Source organism: Somniosus microcephalus, chromosome 27 (assembly GCF_052327205.1).
Source record: "Somniosus microcephalus isolate GS21.2 chromosome 27, FLI_Smic_1.0, whole genome shotgun sequence".
Classification (NCBI taxonomy): Eukaryota; Metazoa; Chordata; class Chondrichthyes; order Squaliformes; family Somniosidae; genus Somniosus; species Somniosus microcephalus.
This window is the reverse complement of record NC_141013.1, coordinates 42,413,769-42,434,656: the sequence shown is the minus strand read 5'-3', so window position 1 is coordinate 42,434,656 and position 20,888 is coordinate 42,413,769. Positions and strand designations below refer to the sequence as shown.

The window sequence follows — 20,888 nt, the reverse complement described above, 5'->3', positions numbered from 1 at the left end:
TGAGCCGAGGAGCGGGAGCCCTAACTGATCTATTTGCCGCTCTTCAGTGTTGCTGAATGCTGAAGCCAAATTTAACATTTTTCAATCAAATGGAAAACGCAGAGAAAAAGCTCCTAAACTCTACCACTTGGAGAATGTAGCAAAGAGTAAAATTCCAGTTTCCAATCTGTTGCAATCATTATCCTTTTATTGCAGTTTGTGATCTACTTTGAGGCTTTTGTTTGTTATTGCAGTTTTTTCCGTGCGGATTGACTGGGCCGTCACTCCGAATATCCACACAGATGTAAACATTACGATGGGATTGACTATGGGTCCTCGGGGCATGAAGTTTTATTCTCAAATAGAGCGGAGTGTGGGGAGGAGAGCAAAGACGGAGCTGGAAGCACAACTGTATCACCATGTAGAGCAGCAGAAGGGAGTCTGTGGGTGCAGCCAGACCCGCAACCAAGAAGAGGGAGAGGAAGATTTATTCAGGGTTGGAGCTGTGTATTTTGCATTAGTGACGTGGAGGAAATAATTATGTGATGAAGTTTACTTTCAGGAATATAGAATGGAAATTAGTGAGAAACTGACACGAGGTGGGGAATTTTCACAGGAAAAACCGGGTGGGTTGGAGGGGGGGTGGGGGGGGAGTGAAAGTTGGAAAACTCTAAAACCCGACTCCAACTCGCCCACTTTTACCTTTTTACTCAGGTGGTACGGAGGATGGGCAGCCAATCCACTGCCAGGAGTTGGGTTGGCAATTTAAATATGATAATGAGGCTTGAAGCCTCTACTTTAACCTACTTTACAGGTTTAATTGCAGGCGGCCGGGGATCCTGGGGCTCAGGATTTCCGGCAGCTGCATCGAGGCGGCCACAGCCTCGGGGAGCAATTCTTGTGGGCCGGGAGGAGCAGGAGTGCTTCCTCCCGGACCCCTAAGCTCCCCCACCAGCAGCCTGCACCCCCTGGGTCGGAGATCAGACCCCTCTCCCAGGGATCCATCCCACCCCCCGGGGACAGGGATCAGACTCCCCCTGGGCTTGGAACCTCCTCTAACCACCTCACCTGGACCCAGCACTTACCTGTTGTTGCGGTGTCCAGCCTGCGTTCCCCGCCCGACTGGAAGCCAGCCTGTCAATCAGGCTGACCTCTGGGTGAAGATCCCGCCCATTACATCACCGTACGGTGCAGGGGGACCCGCTGTCTACTTGGTCCCCCTGCACCGTATGTATGGGTGGGAAATGGGAAAATCCTGGCCATGGTGACTATTGTTTTTTGGTAGAATGTTTTTTGTTACAGCAACAAAACGCAAATCAGAAATGATAAAGATGATTGTGGCATCCAATTGATCGTACAGGCACGTTGAAGGCATAGGATGGTATGTGGGATCAGATTGGTTGAATCAATGGTGTGTCCCCAATTGTGGACAGATTGTTGTCCCCAGTCCTCCTGATCACTGCCTGGAGACATTTGCTCATGCCTCGGCCGAGTCTGGAGCTGCGTGCATTGGACTGTTCCCATGGGTCCCCGGCGGCCAGGTGGGGCGCCCCAACAATAATCTAATAAGGCCCTGCTGTTGAGATCGGCAGGCCCTCCACATCCCCAGCCTCGCCGGGTTCCTCGGCTAATTACGTGCTCCCTGCAGCCTCCCTGTTAATTTCAGCTGGGCCCAGATTTTGAATGCAAGTTTTAACATTGATTTATTTTTTTACAGATCAGAGAATGTGATCTGACAGTAATGAAAATGGGATGTTAAAACAAACAATACACACTCACCTATTCCCGTTTGTTTAAAAAAAGGGTTAATAACCCTTTGTTTTCCTATTTGCAACCTACGAATGAATTTGCAGATACACGTGCTTTAAATCAGCCAGTTTCATACAACCTGATTTTGGTAGAGGGAACAACAAAAAAAGACAATCACAAGCCTGCAATAAAGATCCTTTTGCATTTTTGTCAAGTAGCTAGCAATCCCCTTAAACCAACATAAATCTCGCAGTTCATTAATCTTGCAGTGGAGCATGCAATTATTGCAATGTAGCTGAACAAAAATTGAGAAACTCCTGATGAATCCACAAACACGTCGCGAGGAACAATGTAATCCTCCTAATCCCCACGGACACGCAGCAGAGCATTGTTTTGAGTTTTGCTAGTCTAAAATGTAGAAAATGCAGACTTCTTTTTGTAGCAAAGCTATATTATGTTCGACGTCCAATGAAAGTAAAATTTTACAAGTATAGTTGTAATTTAGGACAAACTACCATTTGAGAAACTGCAGTCTCATTCTCCTAGTTCTTTAGTATGAGATTTTGATAAATGCACTGGTAGGCTCTTAGTAAATCCTATTTTTTAATTAAAAATTTGAATTGGTATTTATTGTAAAAACATGAAATATTTTCAATTTTAATAAAACTAGTCAGGATGTCTGGATACTGGATGCATTGAAGGTTAGCAAGAATCACAACATTCATTACAAGTTGCAGCTTCATATCCATATACGTTTTACCAAAAGTTTACATTTGTCAGTATTAAAAATGCTTAGTTGTGTTTTGTGGATATGGGAATTCTACTAACCCTTTACATCACTGTAGCAGTAAGATTAAGTAAAGAGTACAGATGTGTTTCTAACAAATATACACCAATTACCATTCCCAAAAGTGAGTGTCTCAGCCTGAAGTCTCTTAATTCACTTTACTAATTATTTTAACTTTTTATCCAATTTCCTTTTTCTTTCTTTTACCTTTTCATTGGACTCAAATAAGCATATTCTGAATATCAGTGACGTCGAACCTCATGTGGAGGAAGGTTTAACCCATACTCAGTTTATTGTCACTTCACCGTGACCCAATGTTTATCATGTCAAAATCCAAGAAATTGTGCATACTTAAAACAGCTACAGCCTACAGGCTTTTAATCCCCAAGTGTGGCACCTAACCAATACTGCTTGCTTGGACATAAACACGACTGCTCATCTATTGTTTCAATGTGTGATGTCTTCCACTGTGGACCTTGGCCATTCACCTGGGTTTATCTATATTGAATAAATCCTATTTTCAGTAGTTGTTAAAATCCCAAATAAAAGTCTCCTAGTTAAACTAAAAGACAGAGGAATCCAAGGTAGAGCATGAGATTGGCTCAGAATGGTTGAGAAAAAGGAAAAGATTTACAGAGGTATTAGATATTTCATGTAATTGTGAAGAGAAATGACAAATGATATTCAGCACTGATGAATGTAAAATAGTGGCACACTGGTCAAAAGAATGTGCGATATAACGATACAGTTAATAGAACTGAATTATCACGGAGACTTGGAAAGGGGCCTCAGAGCGGACTTGTTAACTTTCAATATATGGACTTGTGACAAAGGAAAAAGCAGCAAATAGAATATTGGGTTATGTAGCCAGCGCAGTAGAGCACTGGTGCATGCACACTAGAGGAGATGGTTTCTGTTGTGTGTAGCGCAACCATGAACACGCCCTTTATAAATATTTTGTACCATTTGGCTGCACACCATACAAAGGAAGTCTTCCCCACTGAGGTATTGTGCTCAATTCTGGTCATCAAGCCACAAAAAACATGTCCAGCATTGAAGAGAAATGCAACAAGACTGCTCCCAAGTGTAAAGGCAGGGGGTTATGAGGAACGTGTACAGAAGCCTGAGCTCGACAATCTAAAAAGAGTGTGGCTACATACACAAAATATCAGCAGTCAGAATTTTACTTCACAATGCAGGGAAGTAGCGACAGTAGTTAAATTATTGAAAGTGAGTTTTGAGCCTGATATTAGGAAGAATTTCTATGTTGAAAATATGTACGTGTTTAGAACAATCTACAACGTGGGCTAGTAGCATTAGGAAAATTTAAAATGGAGCTGGATCCTATTAAGCTACCAGAGGGGTGAGATTTGAAAGGCCAAATGGCCTTTCCTAATCCTTGGCTTTTCTTATGTTCTTGTACCTTGCTCCTATCCCTCTCCCCCCCTCCCTCAGACTGCATGCATCTTCTCTCCGCAAGACAGGACTGTTGATTCTGACAGCAAATTCTAGGTGTGAGATTTTTAGTCCTGACTCAGCCACAGACGTGGCATCACCTCAGCCCAAAATCCTGTCCTTCACTGCGCAGCTGGTGTGGTCTGCACACCTGGGGCAGGATTTTCATTGGGCCGTGGAGTCGGGATTGGAGGCATGTGGGGGGTTAAAATCCCGAAATTAGGGGTCCCGACCCCATCCCGCACCCAACCCACCTCCATGCCAGTTTCAAAGGAGTCGGGTACCCGCCCCGCACTGGGACCCGCCTACCTGAGGCGGGAAGGGATTAGTGCCAATTAACTGCCTGTTAACAGGTAGTTAACAGGCAGTTTTTAGCCTAATCCCTATTTTTAATGCTGAAGTGTGGGATTCCCGACGGCTCCAAACCACACCAAGTTAGAGGAGGCGGACCGTCGGGAAGAAGGACTTGGAGGGGTCGAGATGTCGGTGTTCAGACAAGTGATGTGTGCAAAGGTAAGTGTGTTTGGTGTGTCTAAAGTGTTTAAAGAAGTTTAAATTACCTTTTCATACCTTTTCAGCCTTCCTTCCTTTAGGTCTCGGGAGTCCCTCATCTCACCGGCACAGAAAGCAGAATGGCTGCGAACTGTCGAAAGTGACAGCCTTCAGCTTTCTGTGCAGGAGAGATTTCTAACTGAGTCTGTGGAGAAGGACTCAGGTTAGAAGTAAGACTCAGTGTTTGACAGCTTCAAGCAGCTGTGAAACGCTGATATTTCATCTGTCAAAACCTCTTGACAGATGAAATTTAAGTCTGTGGCATCACCTGTTGTTGGGTGGCCCTTAATTGGCCTGCTGAGCCCGCTGGGCGGGCTCAACAAGTTACAATCGCGTGGATTGGCCACATCTCAATGGAGGCGGGACTACAACCCCGAAAGTTGTAGTCCCGCCTCCTACCCGACTCCTGAATGAAAATCCAGCCCCTGGAATCTGAATTTGAAAGGGAAAGTGGCTGATGGTGCTGTGTGAAACTATTTTTACCATTCCAACTCGGTGAGAAAGCCTTTCATTCTATTCCATTCTGTGCTTTAAATGCTCACTAGTTCAAGATCTTTCCATTCTTTAAACTCAATAATGTCACTTCCCTAAACCGCCCCCCCCCCCCAAGGTAATTTTGCACAAGTTGTTTATGATTGGCCTTTAACAATGCACATGTTAATTTTCTTGAACCCATTTTTGGACAGGAGCAATCGCTACAACAGTGCTAAACATGGAGAAGCATTAATACTTTCTACCTATGCTGCACTCCTGTTTATGCAGCTCTATATCTTTGTTACTATCAAACAAATGAAACTATGAGTGCTTGGCCATTATGCCTGAAGTATATAGATAGAATGATATGCCAAGATCACACCCGCTTGTTGTCTTAGGCACATTTTCAGTGTATGCAGTGAATTTCAAAGACTAATACCTTCTTAGAATGTGGGAAGAAGGATCTATTCCACACTGTTTGTTCCCAGTGGAATTCTTGCAGTAACCAGTGGTTACAACCAGTGGTTAGTGCTGTTACTATGTTAGAGCTGTCCGGAATGACCTCGTGTACTGTCAGTGAAGAAGGTAAACTATTAAACATCTGTGATTGTTTTATTGACTGCGATTCAACAAGCTTAAAATTCACAAAAAATAATCACATACTCAAATGAAATGATTACAATATTTATTCAACCAAAATTATACCTCTCCTATGTACCTTAAAACTGGACACGCAGACTCTAATATTGCTACTTTTACAACATAGCAAATTTGCCATATTACTTAAAAATAGGTTTTGCTTTACATTTGGAACTTTGCAATGTGCTTGTCTTTGTTTTCCAGCAGAGGTGAACCGTTGAAGTTTGTTGTCAAACATAGATTTCACAATGCTGCTTTGGTTGCCGTGTGACAAAAACTTCCTTAAAACTATGCTCTGTGTTACATGAACTATGCTCTGTGTTACATGATCTAAAGAGTCCATCAGCGACTTTGTCAATTCAGTGGTTGTCCTAATGATTTTTTAAACACAGGTGAAAAGAAGACAATGTCTACAACATCAGCCGCAGGAAACCAACAGATCTACTCACAAGGAGGTTCATTCCAACCTGGGCGAGCAGGACAACCATTCAGGTAAATTTAAGAGCATCTCAGATACGTCACACATTCACATTCACAGAATCACAGAAACCCCACAGTGCAGATAGAGGCCATTTCGGCCCATCGAGCCTGCACCGACACATATCCCACCCGATCCCCGTAACCCCTACACCAACACATATCCCACCCTATCCCCGTAACCCCACGTATTTAATCCCCCTAACACTAAGGGTCAATTTATCATAGCCAATCAACCTAACCCGCACATCTTTGGACTGTGGGAGGAAACCGGAGCACCCGGAGGAAACCCACGCAAACACGGGGAGAATGTGCAAACTCCACACAGACAGTCACCCGAGGCTTACATTAATTTAACCAATCGGGGCATGTCAGTTGCAGCCATTGAAATAATTCTTCCTTATTTCTTCATCTTTTACCTAAAAGCAGCAACTTTGGGAATTTCACGAGAAAATCAGCTTTGGAATACTGTTGCTTTAAGAAATTTACATCACGTGTGGTCTGGGGACATTCCCCCTTTCCATTGTGTATGTGTGGATGTACAATAATATATTGTATATAATAGGTATTGGTGTCAAAAACAGGAAGGCAAATTATTATCTGAATGGCAATAGATTGGGAGAAGGGGAAGTGCAACGAGACCTGGGCGCCCTTGTGCACCAGTTGCTGAAGGTGAGCATGCAGGTGCAGCAGGCGGTTAAGAAGGCAAATGGTATGTTGGCCTTCGTAGCGAGAGGGTTTGAGTACAGGAACAAGGATGTCTTGCTGCAGTTGTACAGGGCCTTGGTGAGACCACATCTGGAGTATTGTGTGCAGTTTTGGTTGCCTTATCTGAGGAAGGATGTTCTTGCCATGGAAGGAGTGCAGCGAAGATTCACCAGGCTGATACCTGGGATGGCAGGAATGACACATGAGGAGAGATTGGGTCGATTGGGCTTGTACTCGCTGGAGTTTAGAAGAATGAGAGGGGATCTCATCGAAACTTATAAAATTCTAACAGGACTAGACAGACTAGATGCTGGAAGGATGTTCCCGATGGTCGGGGAGTCCAGAACCAGGGGTCACAGTCCAAGGATAAGGGGTAAGCCATTTAGGACAGAGATGAGGAGGAATTTCTTCACCCAGAGAGTGGTGAACCTGTGGAATTCTCTACCACAGAAGGCAGTAGAGGCCAATTCATTAAATATATTCAAGAAGGAGTTGGATATATTTCTTAAGGCTAAAGGGATCAAGGGATATGGAGAGAAGGCAGGGACAGGGTACTGAATTTGGACGATCAGCCATGATCTCATTGAATGGCGGAACAGGCTCGAGGGGCCGAATGGCCTACTCCTCCTATCTTCTATGTTTCTATGTATATTATAATACACATTTTTTGTTAGTATTCCTGCAATCAATTTAGCTTCTTTTGTGAGTTTATTACTTTTTATAAGAGGTTTGTATAGCTTTTTTCTAACATTACTTTATCTACGCCAACTCACATTTTGGCCTACGTTGGCCTAACTTGGTTGGTTCTCTGCCAGTTGAATCTACCTTGCAACTTTCATACCTGGCTGACAGATTTTTCCTACTGAACGAGAAAGGTCTGTTCAGACCAGTAATGTGAAAACAGCATTGTTGCTATGTGCAGCCAGACCTAGCTCAATTATATGGGTTCAGCATCTTAGGCCTGATGATGTTAGCCTATAGAAAGCTTTTCATAAAATTTCTCCACATTGAACTCCATACACATTCTCCACTGTCTGAGATCGGCTTTGGGCTGGCAACAAGCAAGATTCAATCCTTGTCTCTTCGTCTTGATGTCATACACATCTGGCATTGGTGTTGGATGGCTGGTCTAACTCTGTCAGCAGCACCTCACAGGAATGCAGGATGAAATGGTGCACACCCTTAGCAAAGGCAGGAACCAGTTGCCAAAGGGACTCCTCAAACAGAGGAGATCAGTCCAGTTTTTGGCAAGACAAGCTAACCTCATTCCGATTAAATGATCTGTTAGTCTCCTGACACAGGTTTTTGTACACTTTTGCTTTTGCCTGTTTATTCTTTTAGCAAGGCTGATTTGGAACATTCAGTGGGAGAAAAGATGGTCATTCTCTTGACACTTTATTCAGCAGGAAAAAATTAATTATTAGATCTTTCCCTAAGCATTGATATGGCCACTGTTTTTTGTTAGCCATGACCTAGTATACGAGAAAGCCCACCACCAAGCTTAAATGGTTCAAAACGAACTACCAAAAAATCACAGTCACCAATGATAGGTCTATTCCGACAGGTACCATCAATGGCCAGAGATGGTTGGCTTATCATCAATAGTTTCTATTTCCAGACGTGCCATCTTGGTGCCCACTTGCCCCCAAACACTTCCCTCCTTTGCCAAGGAGGTTGGACGTTAGATAGTTGATGAGTGTGAGATTAACCCCTTACTTAGCAGATAGCACACAACCTGGCTCTTGAACTCTGAAAGGTTGGTTTCTGGCTCGTATCCTTTTCCCATTTAAGACTGCACAGGAGGACCTGTAAGGGACAGCACTCTTGGGTGTTGTAAATTGCAGCTGTTGTCTTTTTTAATCATTTAATTCCTATTGACTACTGTCATTTCACTTCCTTTAGAAGGAGAGGCTTAAAAAATGGAGTGTTTTGTCACATCACCAAACACTTAATATGTTATCAGTTTAGTGCTTGGTATAATTAATGTTAACAGAAATTGCCCATATGGCATTTACAAAGGGTGCTACTGTGTATGTGGACTCAGTCATTTGACAGTGCAAGCTTTCAGTGCTTCGTGGAGCCTTGGTACAGGTAGACTATCCTTTATCCGAAAACCTTGGGACCAGATGTGTTTCGGTTTTCGGAATTTTTCGGATTTCAGAAGGTTTTGACAACAAACACTGTTGCTTAGCAACAGCTTGTAAACACTTGGGCCCTGCCTTGGAAGCGTCTCTGAAGTTGTTGCTAAGCTACAGAGACTCTTTCCACAGCCTGACTGTTTTAAAAAATGCTAGGGGAAGAAAAAAAAACTAACAAAACGGCTGCTGATTTCTGCCGTTAGATCGAGGTTTCCGGCTCCCCCTGCTCCGTATCTGAATTCCTTGACTTAGCGGGGGTCTGGGGCTCGACTGCCGCCGCCAGTTGTTGGAAAGCCGGACCACAAATCAGGTCGGGGGGCGGGGGGGGAGAAAAGACTATAGGACGGGCCGCTGCAGCTATCGGACGGGCCGCTGTATTGTTGGGTTCATTCTCCCGGTACCTCCTTCACACTGCCCGGCTCGGCCTGCAATCTCCTACCCAGGAGGGAACTCTGTGACCCTCTGCCCTGTTCACAGGGAAAGGCAGAGCTGCCGGACCACTCCTGTCATGTTTGGCGCCACTCGGGTCATGTCATGCGCACGACTTACGCTCCACGAAAAAACTTTCGGTTTTTAGAGGTTTTCGGTTTTCGGAAGTGCGGATAAAGGATAGTCTACCTGTATTAACTGAAAGTGGGAATTTATGTAACAGCGTTCATTTAACGATGGCCTTAAAGAAAAAAGTATAGTCCATTCAGTCCCTTGAGCCTGTTCTGCCATTCAGTTGGATCGTGACTGATCTACCTCAACTCCGTTTACCTGCATTTGATCCATAGCACTTGATACCCTTACCTAATAAAAAAAAATCTATCAATCTCAATCTTAAAAATTTTAATTGACCCAGCATCCGCAGCCTTTTGGGGGAAAGAATTCCACATTTCCACTATCCATTGTGTGGAAAAAAATGCTTCCTGATTTCACTTCTGAAAGGCCTAGCTCTAATTTTAAGATTATGGGCTAGATTTTGCTGTAGAAATAATGGTGAGGCTAACAGCGCTCACCGTTATTAAAGGGTAAATCCGACAGCAACTTCCAGCGACCACACATGCGCAGTTAAACGTGGAAATCGGGAAGTTGCTGTCCGAGTTGCCCTGCTCCTCCAGAAGCTTTGCTACACTGATATCTCACCGAGAGACTCTGCATTGGAACGCCATGAAGTTGTGGTACTTACGCGATAGGCGCCCACTAAACTCGCCAGAAAAAGTTAAGGCTTGTCCATTCCAGTAAGTAAATTTTTAACGGTGTGATAAGTCTTGATTACTGCCAAACATTAACATGGTACTGCACATTAACTTTTACAATTGTGGAGTCTCTTTCCTTCAGATTTTAATTATTGTTGGAGATTTTTTTTTTAAATTTAAAATATATATATTTTTTACTTTTTCTCTGCCCCTTAATCCCATCTTTCTTTCCCTCTCTTTATTTCACTTTCTGTGCCTGATTTGACATTGAATTGAATATTTTAAGTTGCATTTCCTGGTTCAGATTCTGCGCTCCTCATTAATGATTCTTCAATCTGATTGGTTAAGGAGATGCACAGTTGCTTTCCCAGTTTTCACAGTTCCCAGATCCCCTGTAGGGGTGCTGTGCCAAAATGGCTCTCTAATCACAGTAAGTTCCAGTGCAAAATCACAGAGAAAGTCTGTGGGTAAGCGTAATGAATGGCTGCTGCTGTTCGTTCACTGCTGAGAGCTAGATCCAGCTCACTGTCCCCTTGTTCTGGATTCCCCCATCGAAGGAAATAGCTTCTCTGTATCTACTCTATCGAACCCTTTTATAATTTTAAACACCTCAGTCAGATCACCCTTCAACCTTCTAAACTCAAGGGAGTACAACCCAAGTTTATGCAACCTGTCCTCATAATTTAACCCTTTAAGCCCCCATATCATTCTGGTGAATCTGTTCTGCACCCCCTCCAAGGCCAATATATCCTTGTTCAAAACTGAACGCAGTGCTCCAGATGGGGTCTAAGCAAGGCTCTGTACAACTGAAGCATCGCTTCCTTCCCTTTGTATTTCAACCCTGTTCGGGCAATGCTTTTACAGCTACAAAAAGGGAGTATAAAAAGAAACTTGCAAGGGATATCAAAATCAACACAATTTCTACAATTAGATTAGGAAAAAGAGGATAGTCAGGAGCAATGTTGGCCCCTTAAAAACTGATATCCGTGATATTGTTAATAATAGTAAGGGAATGGTGGACATGTTGAATAATTACTTTGCATCAGTATTTACAGTAGAGGAAGAGGATAGTATGCTGGAAATCCCAAGGAAACTAATATTGAATCAGGGACAGGAACTCAATAAAATGAATGTAAGTAAAGTAACAGTGATGAAGAAAATAATGGCACTAAAAAGTGACAAATCCCCAGGACCAGATGGTTTCCATCCCAGCGTTTTAAAGGAAGTAGGTGAGCACATTGTAGATGCCCGAACTATAATCTTCCAGAAATAACAACAGAAAATGCTGGAAATACTCAGCAGGCCAGGCAGCATCTGTGGAGAGAGAAACAGAGTTAACGGCTCCAATTTTCCCCCAGCCGTCGGGCGGGGTTTCAGGCGGGCGGGGGCTGAAAATCCCGAATTTGGAGGGCCTAATCGGGAGATGAGGTGCTGTTCCTCGAGCTTACGTTGAACTTCATTGGAACAATGTAATAGGCACTTTACAGCCTTCCGGACTCAACATTGAGTTCAACAATTTCAGATCATAATCCCTGCCCCCATTTTTCATGCAGTATGATTTTGCCATTCCCATTTGCAACATTTTCACAGTATGTTCTTTCAATTCCTTCCTCCCCTCCTAACCCCCCCCCCCCACCCCCGTCTCTGTACCTGCTTAATATCTGTTACATTTCCAGCCTTTTCCAGTTCTGATGAAGGGTCCCAGACCTGAAACGTTAACTCTGTTTCTCTCTCCACGGATGTTGCCTGGCCTGCTGAGTATTTCCAGCATTTTCTGTTGTTATTTCAGATTTCCAGCATCCACAGTATTTTGCTATTATATAATCTTCCAGAGTTCTCTCGATTCAGGAACCATTCTTTTAGATCGGAAAATTGCGCATGTCACTCCGCTATTTAAGAATGGCGGGAGAGGGAAACCAGGAAATTTTAGACCAGTTAGCCTAACACCTGTTGCTGGGAAATTACTAGAGTCTATAATTGAGGATAGGGTGACTGAACACCTCAAAAGTTTTCAGAGAGCCAGCGTGGATTTGTTAAAGGTAGGTCATGCCTGACAAACCTGATTGAATTTTTTGAGGAGCTGACTAAAGTAGTGGACAGGGGAATGTCTATGGATGTTATTTATATGGACTTCCAGAAGGCATTTGATAAAGTCCCACAAAAGAGATTGTTAACTAAAGTAGAAGCCCATGGAATTGAAGGCAAATTATTGACCTGGTTAGGAAATTGGCTGAGCGGCAGGAAATAGATAATGAGTAGTTACTCATAATTAGCAGGATGTAACTAGTGGTGTCCCGCAGGGATCTGTGTTGGGACCTCAACTATTCACAGTATTTATTAATGACTTAAATGATGGCATAGAAAGCCATATATCCAAATTTGCCAATGACAAAGATAGGCGGCATTGTAGGCAGTGTAGATGAAAACATAAAATTACAAAGGGATAGTGACAGATTAAGTGAATGGGCAAAACCGGAGCAAATGGATTTCAATGTAGGCAAATGTGAGATCATCCACTTTAGACCTAAAAAGGATCGAACAGGGTACTTTCTAAATGGTGAAAGGCTAAAAACAGTGGAGGTCCAAAGAGACTTGGAGGTCCAGGTACATAGATCATGAAAATGTCAGGAACAGGTATAGAAAATAATGAAAAAGGCTAATGGAATGTTGGCCTTTATATCTAGAGGACTAGAATATAAGAGGGTAGAAGTTATGCTGCAACTATACAAAACACTGGTTAGACCTGGAGCACTGTGAGCAGTTCTGGGCACCACACCTCAGGAAGGATATATTGGCCTTGGAGGGAGTGCAGCATAGGCTTACCCGAATGATACCCGGACTCCAAGGATTAAATTATGAGGAGAGATTATACAAATTAGGGTTGTATTCCCTAGAATTTAGAAGGTTAAGGGATGATCTGATCGAAGTTTTCAAGATATTAAGGGGAACTGAGGGTAGATAGAGTGAAACTATTTCAGCTGGTTGGGGAGTCTAGGACTAGGGGGCATAGTCTAAAAATTAGATCCAGACCTTTCAGGAGTGAAATTAGGAAACACAAAGGGGGGTAGAAGTTTGGAACTCTTCCGCAAACGGCAATTGATGCTAGATCAATTAATTTTAAATCTGAGATTGATAGATTTTTGTTAACCAAAGGTATTAAAGGATATAGGCCAAAGGCAGGTAGATGGAGTTAAGATACAGATCAGCCATGATCTCATTGAATGGTGGAATAGGCTCAGGGGGCTCAATGGCCTTCTCTTGTTCCTATGTTCCTAACCCCCTTGAGATAACGATAAAGTTTGGCCAGTCTCGAGTCAGTACCCCATGCACACAAATCAGTAGGACACGACTGACCAAGATTTTGCATTAAGTAGACCATCACACTCTCCAGGTAAGCCGTAAGGATGGCTGCTAAGGGAGGTATAAACGTCATGCTGAATGAGGCGTGTTCTTCTAAACTAAGATGCATTGTTGGGATATTTGGAGGAAGCTTTGATTTGCTAGTTATGACTTTGCGAGTGTTGATGTATAGTGCAAAGAAAGAAAAACATTCCGTTTCCAGCTGCTAGCCTCTTTGTTTTGGTGCGCATCAACCAAAGGACATTAGGATAAACCTTGAGCACTTTATAAAAAAAAAAAAAAATTCCAATTGGTGATCAACAGCCTTGACAATCATCAGAAGACTTTAATTTCTTATGTCATAAATTATGGAATAAAAAGCAAGTGCATATTGGTTGAATTATGATTTCCTATATTGTGGAAGTCAGCAATGGTAGTACTGTAATTCATTATTGATTTTTCCATTAAGTTCAACTATAAACACTGATTTCCCTCCGCTTCCTGTACATTTTAAGTACAATAAACAAAAACAGTCATTATCTCTCAACCAGCTTTATTGATGTTAGAATATTCTTCCAGTGCCCTCCAGGCCGGCCTCCCACTTTGCACCCTCCATAAACTTGAGATCATCCAAAACTCTGCTGCCCGTATCCTAACTCGCACCAAGTCCCGTTCACCCATCACCCCTGTGCTCGCTGTCCCGTGTCCTAACTCGCACCAAGTGCCGTTCCCCCATCACCCCCTGTGCTCGCTGACCGTGTCCTAACTCGCACCAAGTGCCGTTCCCCCATCACCCCCTGTGCTCGCTGACCGTGTCCTAACTCGCACCAAGTCCCGTTCACCCATCACCCCTGTGCTCGCTGTCCCGTGTCCTAACTCGCACCAAGTGCCGTTCACCCATCACCCCTGTGCTCGCTGTCCCGTGTCCTAACTCGCACCAAGTGCCGTTCACCCATCACCCCCTGTGCTCGCTGTCCCGTGTCCTAACTCGCACCCAGTCCCGTTCACCCATCACCCCTGTGCTCGCTGACCGTGTCCTAACTTGCACCAAGTGCCGTTCCCCCATCACCCCCTGTGCTCGCTGACCGTGTCCTAACTCGCACCAAGTCCCGTTCACCCATCACCCCTGTGCTCACTGCCCCGTGTCCTAACTCGCACCAAGTCCTGTTCACCCATCACCCCTGTGCTCACTGCCCCGTGTCCTAACTCGCACCAAGTCCTGTTCACCCATCACCCCTGTGCTCACTGATCTACATTGGCTCCCGGTCCGGCAACGCCTCAGTTTTAAAATTTGCATTCTTATTTTCAAATCCCTCCATAGCCTCGATCCTCCCTATCTCTGAAACCTCCTCCAGCTCTAAAACCCTCCAAGGTCTCTGCGCTCTTCCAATTCTGACCTCTTGCACATCCCCAATTTTAAGCGCTCCACCATTGGCAGCCATGCCTTCAACTGCCTAGGCCATAAGCTCTGGAATTCCCTCCCTAAACCTTTCAGCCTCTCTACCTCTCTCTCCTCTAAGGCACTCCTTAAAACCTACCTCTCACCTGTCTTAATATCTCCATGTGTGGCACGGTGTCAAGTTTTGTTCAATAACATTTCTGTGCAGTGCCTGGGGGCGTTTTGCTGCGTTAAAGGCACTGTATGAATACAAGCTGTTGTTGTAGTTGGTCATTTGGTAACAGATTTTTAATATTGTCTCTTCAGCACTTCGATGGTACCTGGTGGAAACATCATTCAGCAGACATCGTCAGCGGGCCAGATTTTAGCTCAGATATCTCGCCAATCAAATGCTAATCAGGTCTCTGCAACGTCCTGGACTGGGAGTCGACCACCTTTCCCGGGGCAGGTGCTGTACACATTTTTGGTGGATAGATTACTAAAATCATCCTGAATCGTTTGTTTCTGAATAGCTAGTTGAAATGTAAAAATATTTGCAGTTGATGATTTGAACTGAAACTTTGAACATGTAAATGTTATTTTTCATTTGTTATTTTAAGTGTTTATGGGTCACAGAATTTGTAGATTGTTTTTTTTAATTGTGAATTATGGGATTATAGTGTAGTCTGGTCCAACATTGATACTATTCATACTATTAATGAGACCATCTGTATGCTTGGCCTGATTTTGTGCCAGAGTTACACAGGTAAAAGGTACAGTACTTAGTGTTCTAAATTATTGTAGTACTCAAGCCCAGATACACACAAAAGGGAAGCACTGTCTTCGTGATTTAATATTCAGTTTTCAAGTAGTCATTCCTTGAGATGTTTTCCTAACTTGTTGATCCGCAGAGCTGGAGATGGATGCACGATTTGCAGTAGTATCGTGTTTAAATGTGTTGGCAAGGTTGCATTTTATTGCCATCCCCAAGAGTCAACCACGTGATGTGGACTAGTCACGCGTAGGCCAGATTGAGTAAGGGTGGCAGGTTATCTTCCCTGAAAGACATTCATGAACCAGCTGGGTTTCTACAACACATCTTTCCATTGTAGTATTGTGAGGAATTATTGGAGAAATAAATTTCAACAACCTGCCTATAGCAATAATCAGAATATTCATGTATTTTCAGCATTATCCAAGGTGGTGAATGTTTAGCTCCACAACCCATTCCTGTGCAGCGAGGCCCAGTGCTAGTTCCTTCTAATTCCTTCTTTATAAAGTTTTAACACAGTAGGCTAGAACTTCCGTAGACCCTTAGGAGGATGGGCAGAGCTTCCACCCACTGCTTTGCCATGCTGGGGACCCGGTCCCAAATCTTGGGGCATGGGTTGTTTAAATATTAGGTGATGGGGGCTCCACACCTATAGAGGTGCAACAGACGCAGCCACCCCATCGCTGCCGGTGACTGAGTGACACCCTGCCACTCCAAGGGAATTGCCTGAAGCCTTTATTGGACAGGATCAAAAGAAGAAAACATCTTCAGTCGTTGCATGGAATAGATAATAGAAATGAAGAACAAACTTGCATTTATATAGCGTCCTTCACAACCTCAGGGTGTCCCAAAGTGCTTCACAGCCAATAAAATACTTTTGAAGTCGAGTCACTGTTGTAGGAAATGTGGCAGCCAATTTGTGCACAGCAAGCTGCCACACACAGCAATGCGATAATGACCAGATAATCTGTTTTAGTGATGTGGTTGAGGATAAATATTGGCCAGGACACCAGGGAGAACTCCGCTGCTCTTTGTACCATGTGATTTTTCATGTTCACCCAAGAGGGCAGACAGGGGGCCTCAGTTTAACGTCTCATCTAAAAGATGGCACTTCTGACAGTGCAGCACTCCCTCGGTACTACACTGAAGTGTCAGCCTAGAAATTAGTGCTCAAATCTCTGGAGTGGGCTTAGAACTATAAGCTTCTGACTCAGAGGCATTAATGCTACCACTGAGCCACGGATGACACCTGGGCAACATTCTTAAGATAACCAATCCCTCTTGTGATCAACTACCTCTGAGTTCTTTAATATTGGGGCCTTCAAGGTGCCCAGAATGGAACCCAAAACTCCCAGCGGGCCAGCTGAGTGGCATTTTCGGAGTAGCCTGGGAACACCCCCAAATTTTCTCAATTTCTGTCCTGGGCGCTGCCACAAATTGCAGCCTCTCCCCCCACCTTGGCCAGGATTGCCCTGCAGTTCCGTCTGACTTCTCTGTCTCCCCGCCCCCCCCACCCCCAACCACGCCGACTGTAGTTCCCAGGCTAGTGTTTGTTGTTTTTAAAAAGCACCACTAGTTACTAACAATGTTGTGATGCTGCTTTACAGTGTTTCTCTGTTAAACTGAGCAGAATTTTGGCTGTAAGTGAATGGTTGGCAAGAAGTCAAAAGGTGTTAAATTTATAAGAAAAACTGGGCCTATTTTTGAAGCAAATCAGGAGGACTGACAAACTGTATCACAACCACACAGGAGCGGGCAGAATCATAGCCAAATAGAAACTGACATGGTCAGTGTTTTATACTATTAAACTGTGTTTAAAGCAGGACAGAATAGATAATTAAAACAATTAAAAATTGGATTCCCGGTAAGCAGCCTTTAACAGGATGAAATGCTGTATTCAAGAAATAAAATGTGAAGCAAGAACTTGCATTTGCAGAGTACCTTTCAAATCCTCAGGGCGTCTCAAAGCGCTTGATTTTTTAAGCATAGTCACTGTTATTTTGTAGGCAAATGTGGCACACCAAGGCCCCACAAACAGAAAATGAGATAAATGACCAGTTAGTCTGTTTTGGTGGTGTTGGTTGATGGCCACTTTCCATACCTCGGGAGCCTACTGTCAACAAGGGCAGACGTCGACGACGAAGACCGCCTTCAGTGTGCCAGTGCAGCCTTCGGTCGCCTGAGGAAGAGAGTGTTTGAAGACCAGGATCTCAAACCCAGCACTAAGCTCATGGTCTACAGAGCAGCAGTGATACCCGCCCTGCTGTATGCCTCAGAGACATGGACCATGTACAGCAGGCACCTCAAAGCACTGGCGAGGTACCACCAACGCTGCCTCCACAAGATCCTGCAAATCCATTGGCAGGATAGGCGCCCCAACGTCCATGTTCTTGCTCAGGCCAACATCCCCAGCATCGAAGCTTTGACCACGCTTAATCAGCTCCGATGGACAGGTCACATCGTCCGCATGCCCGATACGAGACTCCCAAAACAAGCGCTCTACTCGGAGCTCTGGCATGTCAAGGGAGCCCCAGGTGGGCAGAGGAAACGCTCCAAGGACACCCTCAAAGCCTCCTTGAAAAAGTGTAAAATCCCTGGCCCAAGACCGTACAAAGTGGAGGAGAAGCATCCGGGAAGGTGCCGAACACCTCGAGTCTCTTCGCCGGGAGCAAGCGGAAGCCAAGCACAAACAGCGGAAGGAGCGCACGTCAACCCAAGCGCCCCACCCACCCGCCCCTTCAACCACCGTCTGCCCCGCCTGTGACAGAGACTGTAGGTCCCACATTGGACTCATCAGTCACCTGCAAACTCATTTTTAATGTGGAAGCAAGTCATCCTCGGTTCCGAGGGACTGCCTAAGAAGAAGAAGAAATGTTGGACACAACACCTGCCTTACTCTGTAGTACCATGCGGATTGTTACACTATGCGAGCAGGCCTATGGGACCTTGGTTTGACATGTCCTCTGAAGAAGGGCATCTCTGACAGTGCAGCACTCCCCTCAGTACTGCAGTGATGTGTCAGCCTAGATTATGAGCTCAAGACTCTGGAGTGGGGTTTGAACCCATAATTTTGTGATTCAGAGGCGAGAGTGCTACCCACTGAGCCAATCTGGAAGTAAAATTTAAACTATTTAAAGAGAAGTATGTAGAGGGAAAATGAGAGTGGTTAAGGCAATATTTTTACATTGCAGAGGCAGTTAATCGAAGAAACAAGTTGAGGAGCAAACCGAAGAGTAAAAGTGACATAGATGAAAAGAGAGAAAGAAAGGGCATATGAATTTCTGAAATGTATAGAGCAGAAACAAGATAGGAAGAACCATGAGATCAAGGATAAGGTTAGGAAACTGATGAGAGATGCTGTCATGTTTTGCCACAGCTGGACCTTCATATACTTTTTATTTAAATGTTAATGTTAAGTTAAATTTAGCTCTCAAATAGTTAAATTGACTGAACAACCAAGGGCAAGGGGACACGTACTAAAACCAGATGATCCAGTTTGTGAAATAGTATTTCTCACATACCGCTTCAGCTTGAGACAATGGAAGTCACTTAAACTTTCCTGAAGACCATTCAGACTCTATGGGCAGGATTTTCATTGGGCCGTGGAGGCGGGATTGGAGGCGTGTGGGGGGTTAAAATCCCAAAATCGGGGGGCACGAACCCATCCCGCCCCCAACCCGCCTTCATGCCAGTTTCAAAGGAGGCAGGTACCCGACCCGCACTGGGACCCGCCTCCCCGAGGCGGGAAGGGGATTAGTGCCAATTAACTGCCTGTTAACAGGCAGTTTTTAGCCTAATCCCTATTTTCATTCTTGAAGTGTGGGATTCCCAACGGCTCCAAACCCCGCCAAGTTAGTGAGGCGGGCCGTCGGGATGAAGGGCTTGGAGGGGTCGAGATGTCCGGTGTTCAGGTGAGTGATGGGTGCATGAGTGCAGAGGTAAGTGTGTTTAAAGTGTTTAAAGAAGTTTTACTTACCTTTACAGCCTTCCTTCCTTCAGGTCTCGGGAGTCCCTCATCTCACCGGCACAGAAAGCAGAATGGCCGTGATCTGTCAAAAATTGCAGCATTCAGCTTTCTGTTCCGGGGAGATCTCTAAATCATCCTGAGAGGAAGGAATTAACTTAGAGATTTTCAGTATTTGACAGCTTCAGACAGCTGTCAAACGCTGATATTTCATCTGTCAAAAGGTCTTGCTGGGCGGGCTCAACAAGGTCAATCAAGTCAAAATCGCGTGGGTTGGCTACAACTCGATGGAGGCGGGACTACAACCCCGAAATCATAATCATAATCAACTTTATTGTCATTGTTAGTGCACAGGTGCAGTACAACGAAATGTAGGCTTGCGGCTCCCGAGAGTATACATTTAGATTAAGACATTTAAACATTCAACATTCATTTGGCTTGTAATACATTAACATAAACATAATAAAGTGCATTGGCAGATGTGCAGGCTTTAGAGTTTATTTGTGGAGTTCAGTAGGATGACAGCCCTGGGAAAGAAACTGTTCCTAAATCTGGTCGTTCGGGTGCGAATGCATCTGTAGCGTTTCCCAGATGGCAGGGGGGCGAACAGACTGTGGCTGGGGTGGGTAGGGTTTTTGATGATGGTCAGTGACCTCCGTAAACAGCGTTTCTGGTAGATGTTCTCTATGGTCGGTAGCCGGGTGCCGGTAATGCGTTGGGCAGTTTTGACTACCCGCTGCAGGGCTTTCTGGTCATAGGAGCTACAGCTGCCATACCATACTGTGATACAGTTCGTCAGGATGCTCTCTATTGTGCAGCGGTAAAAGTTAGAGAGGATCAGGGGTGACAGGTTACATCCCTTCAGCCTCCTTAGGAAATATAGGCGCTGCTGGGCCTTCACCAAAGAGGAGGTATTGAGGGACCAGGAGAGGTCTTCCGTGATGTGGACTCCGAGGAACTTAAAGCTGTCCACCCTTTCCACCACAGCCCCATGGATGTGGATGGGGGTGTGACTTCCGCCTTTAGACTTCCTGAAGTCCACAATGATTTCCTTGGTTTTCTTGATGTTAAGGGCCAGGTTGTTATCAGCGCACTACTTCACGAGATGCTGGACCTCCTCCCTGTAGGCTGACTCATCGTTGTTGGTGATCTGGCCTACCACCGTGGTATCATCCGCAAACTTGATGATGGTGTTGGAACCATGAACAGCCACACAGTCGTGGGTGAAGAGGGAGTAGAGGAGGGGGCTCAGCACACATCCTTGTGGGGCCCCCGTGTTCAGGGTCGGGGGGGTGA

The 20,888-nt window shown here is 44.7% G+C and overlaps 1 protein-coding gene across 12 annotated transcripts in view; it reads left to right on the top strand.

Annotated features, from left to right (window-relative positions):
- Positions 1 to 20,888, top strand: part of arnt2 (aryl-hydrocarbon receptor nuclear translocator 2) — a 715,479-nt gene that overhangs the window by 562,733 nt on the left and 131,858 nt on the right. For all 12 annotated transcript variants that reach the window (XM_085968885.1, XM_085968886.1, XM_085968889.1 and 9 more), the window contains 2 exons: positions 6,028 to 6,127; positions 15,184 to 15,325. In XM_085968885.1, the coding sequence (XP_085825011.1) occupies positions 6,028 to 6,127; positions 15,184 to 15,325 (242 nt within the window). The remainder of the gene's footprint in view (positions 1 to 6,027; positions 6,128 to 15,183; positions 15,326 to 20,888) is intronic.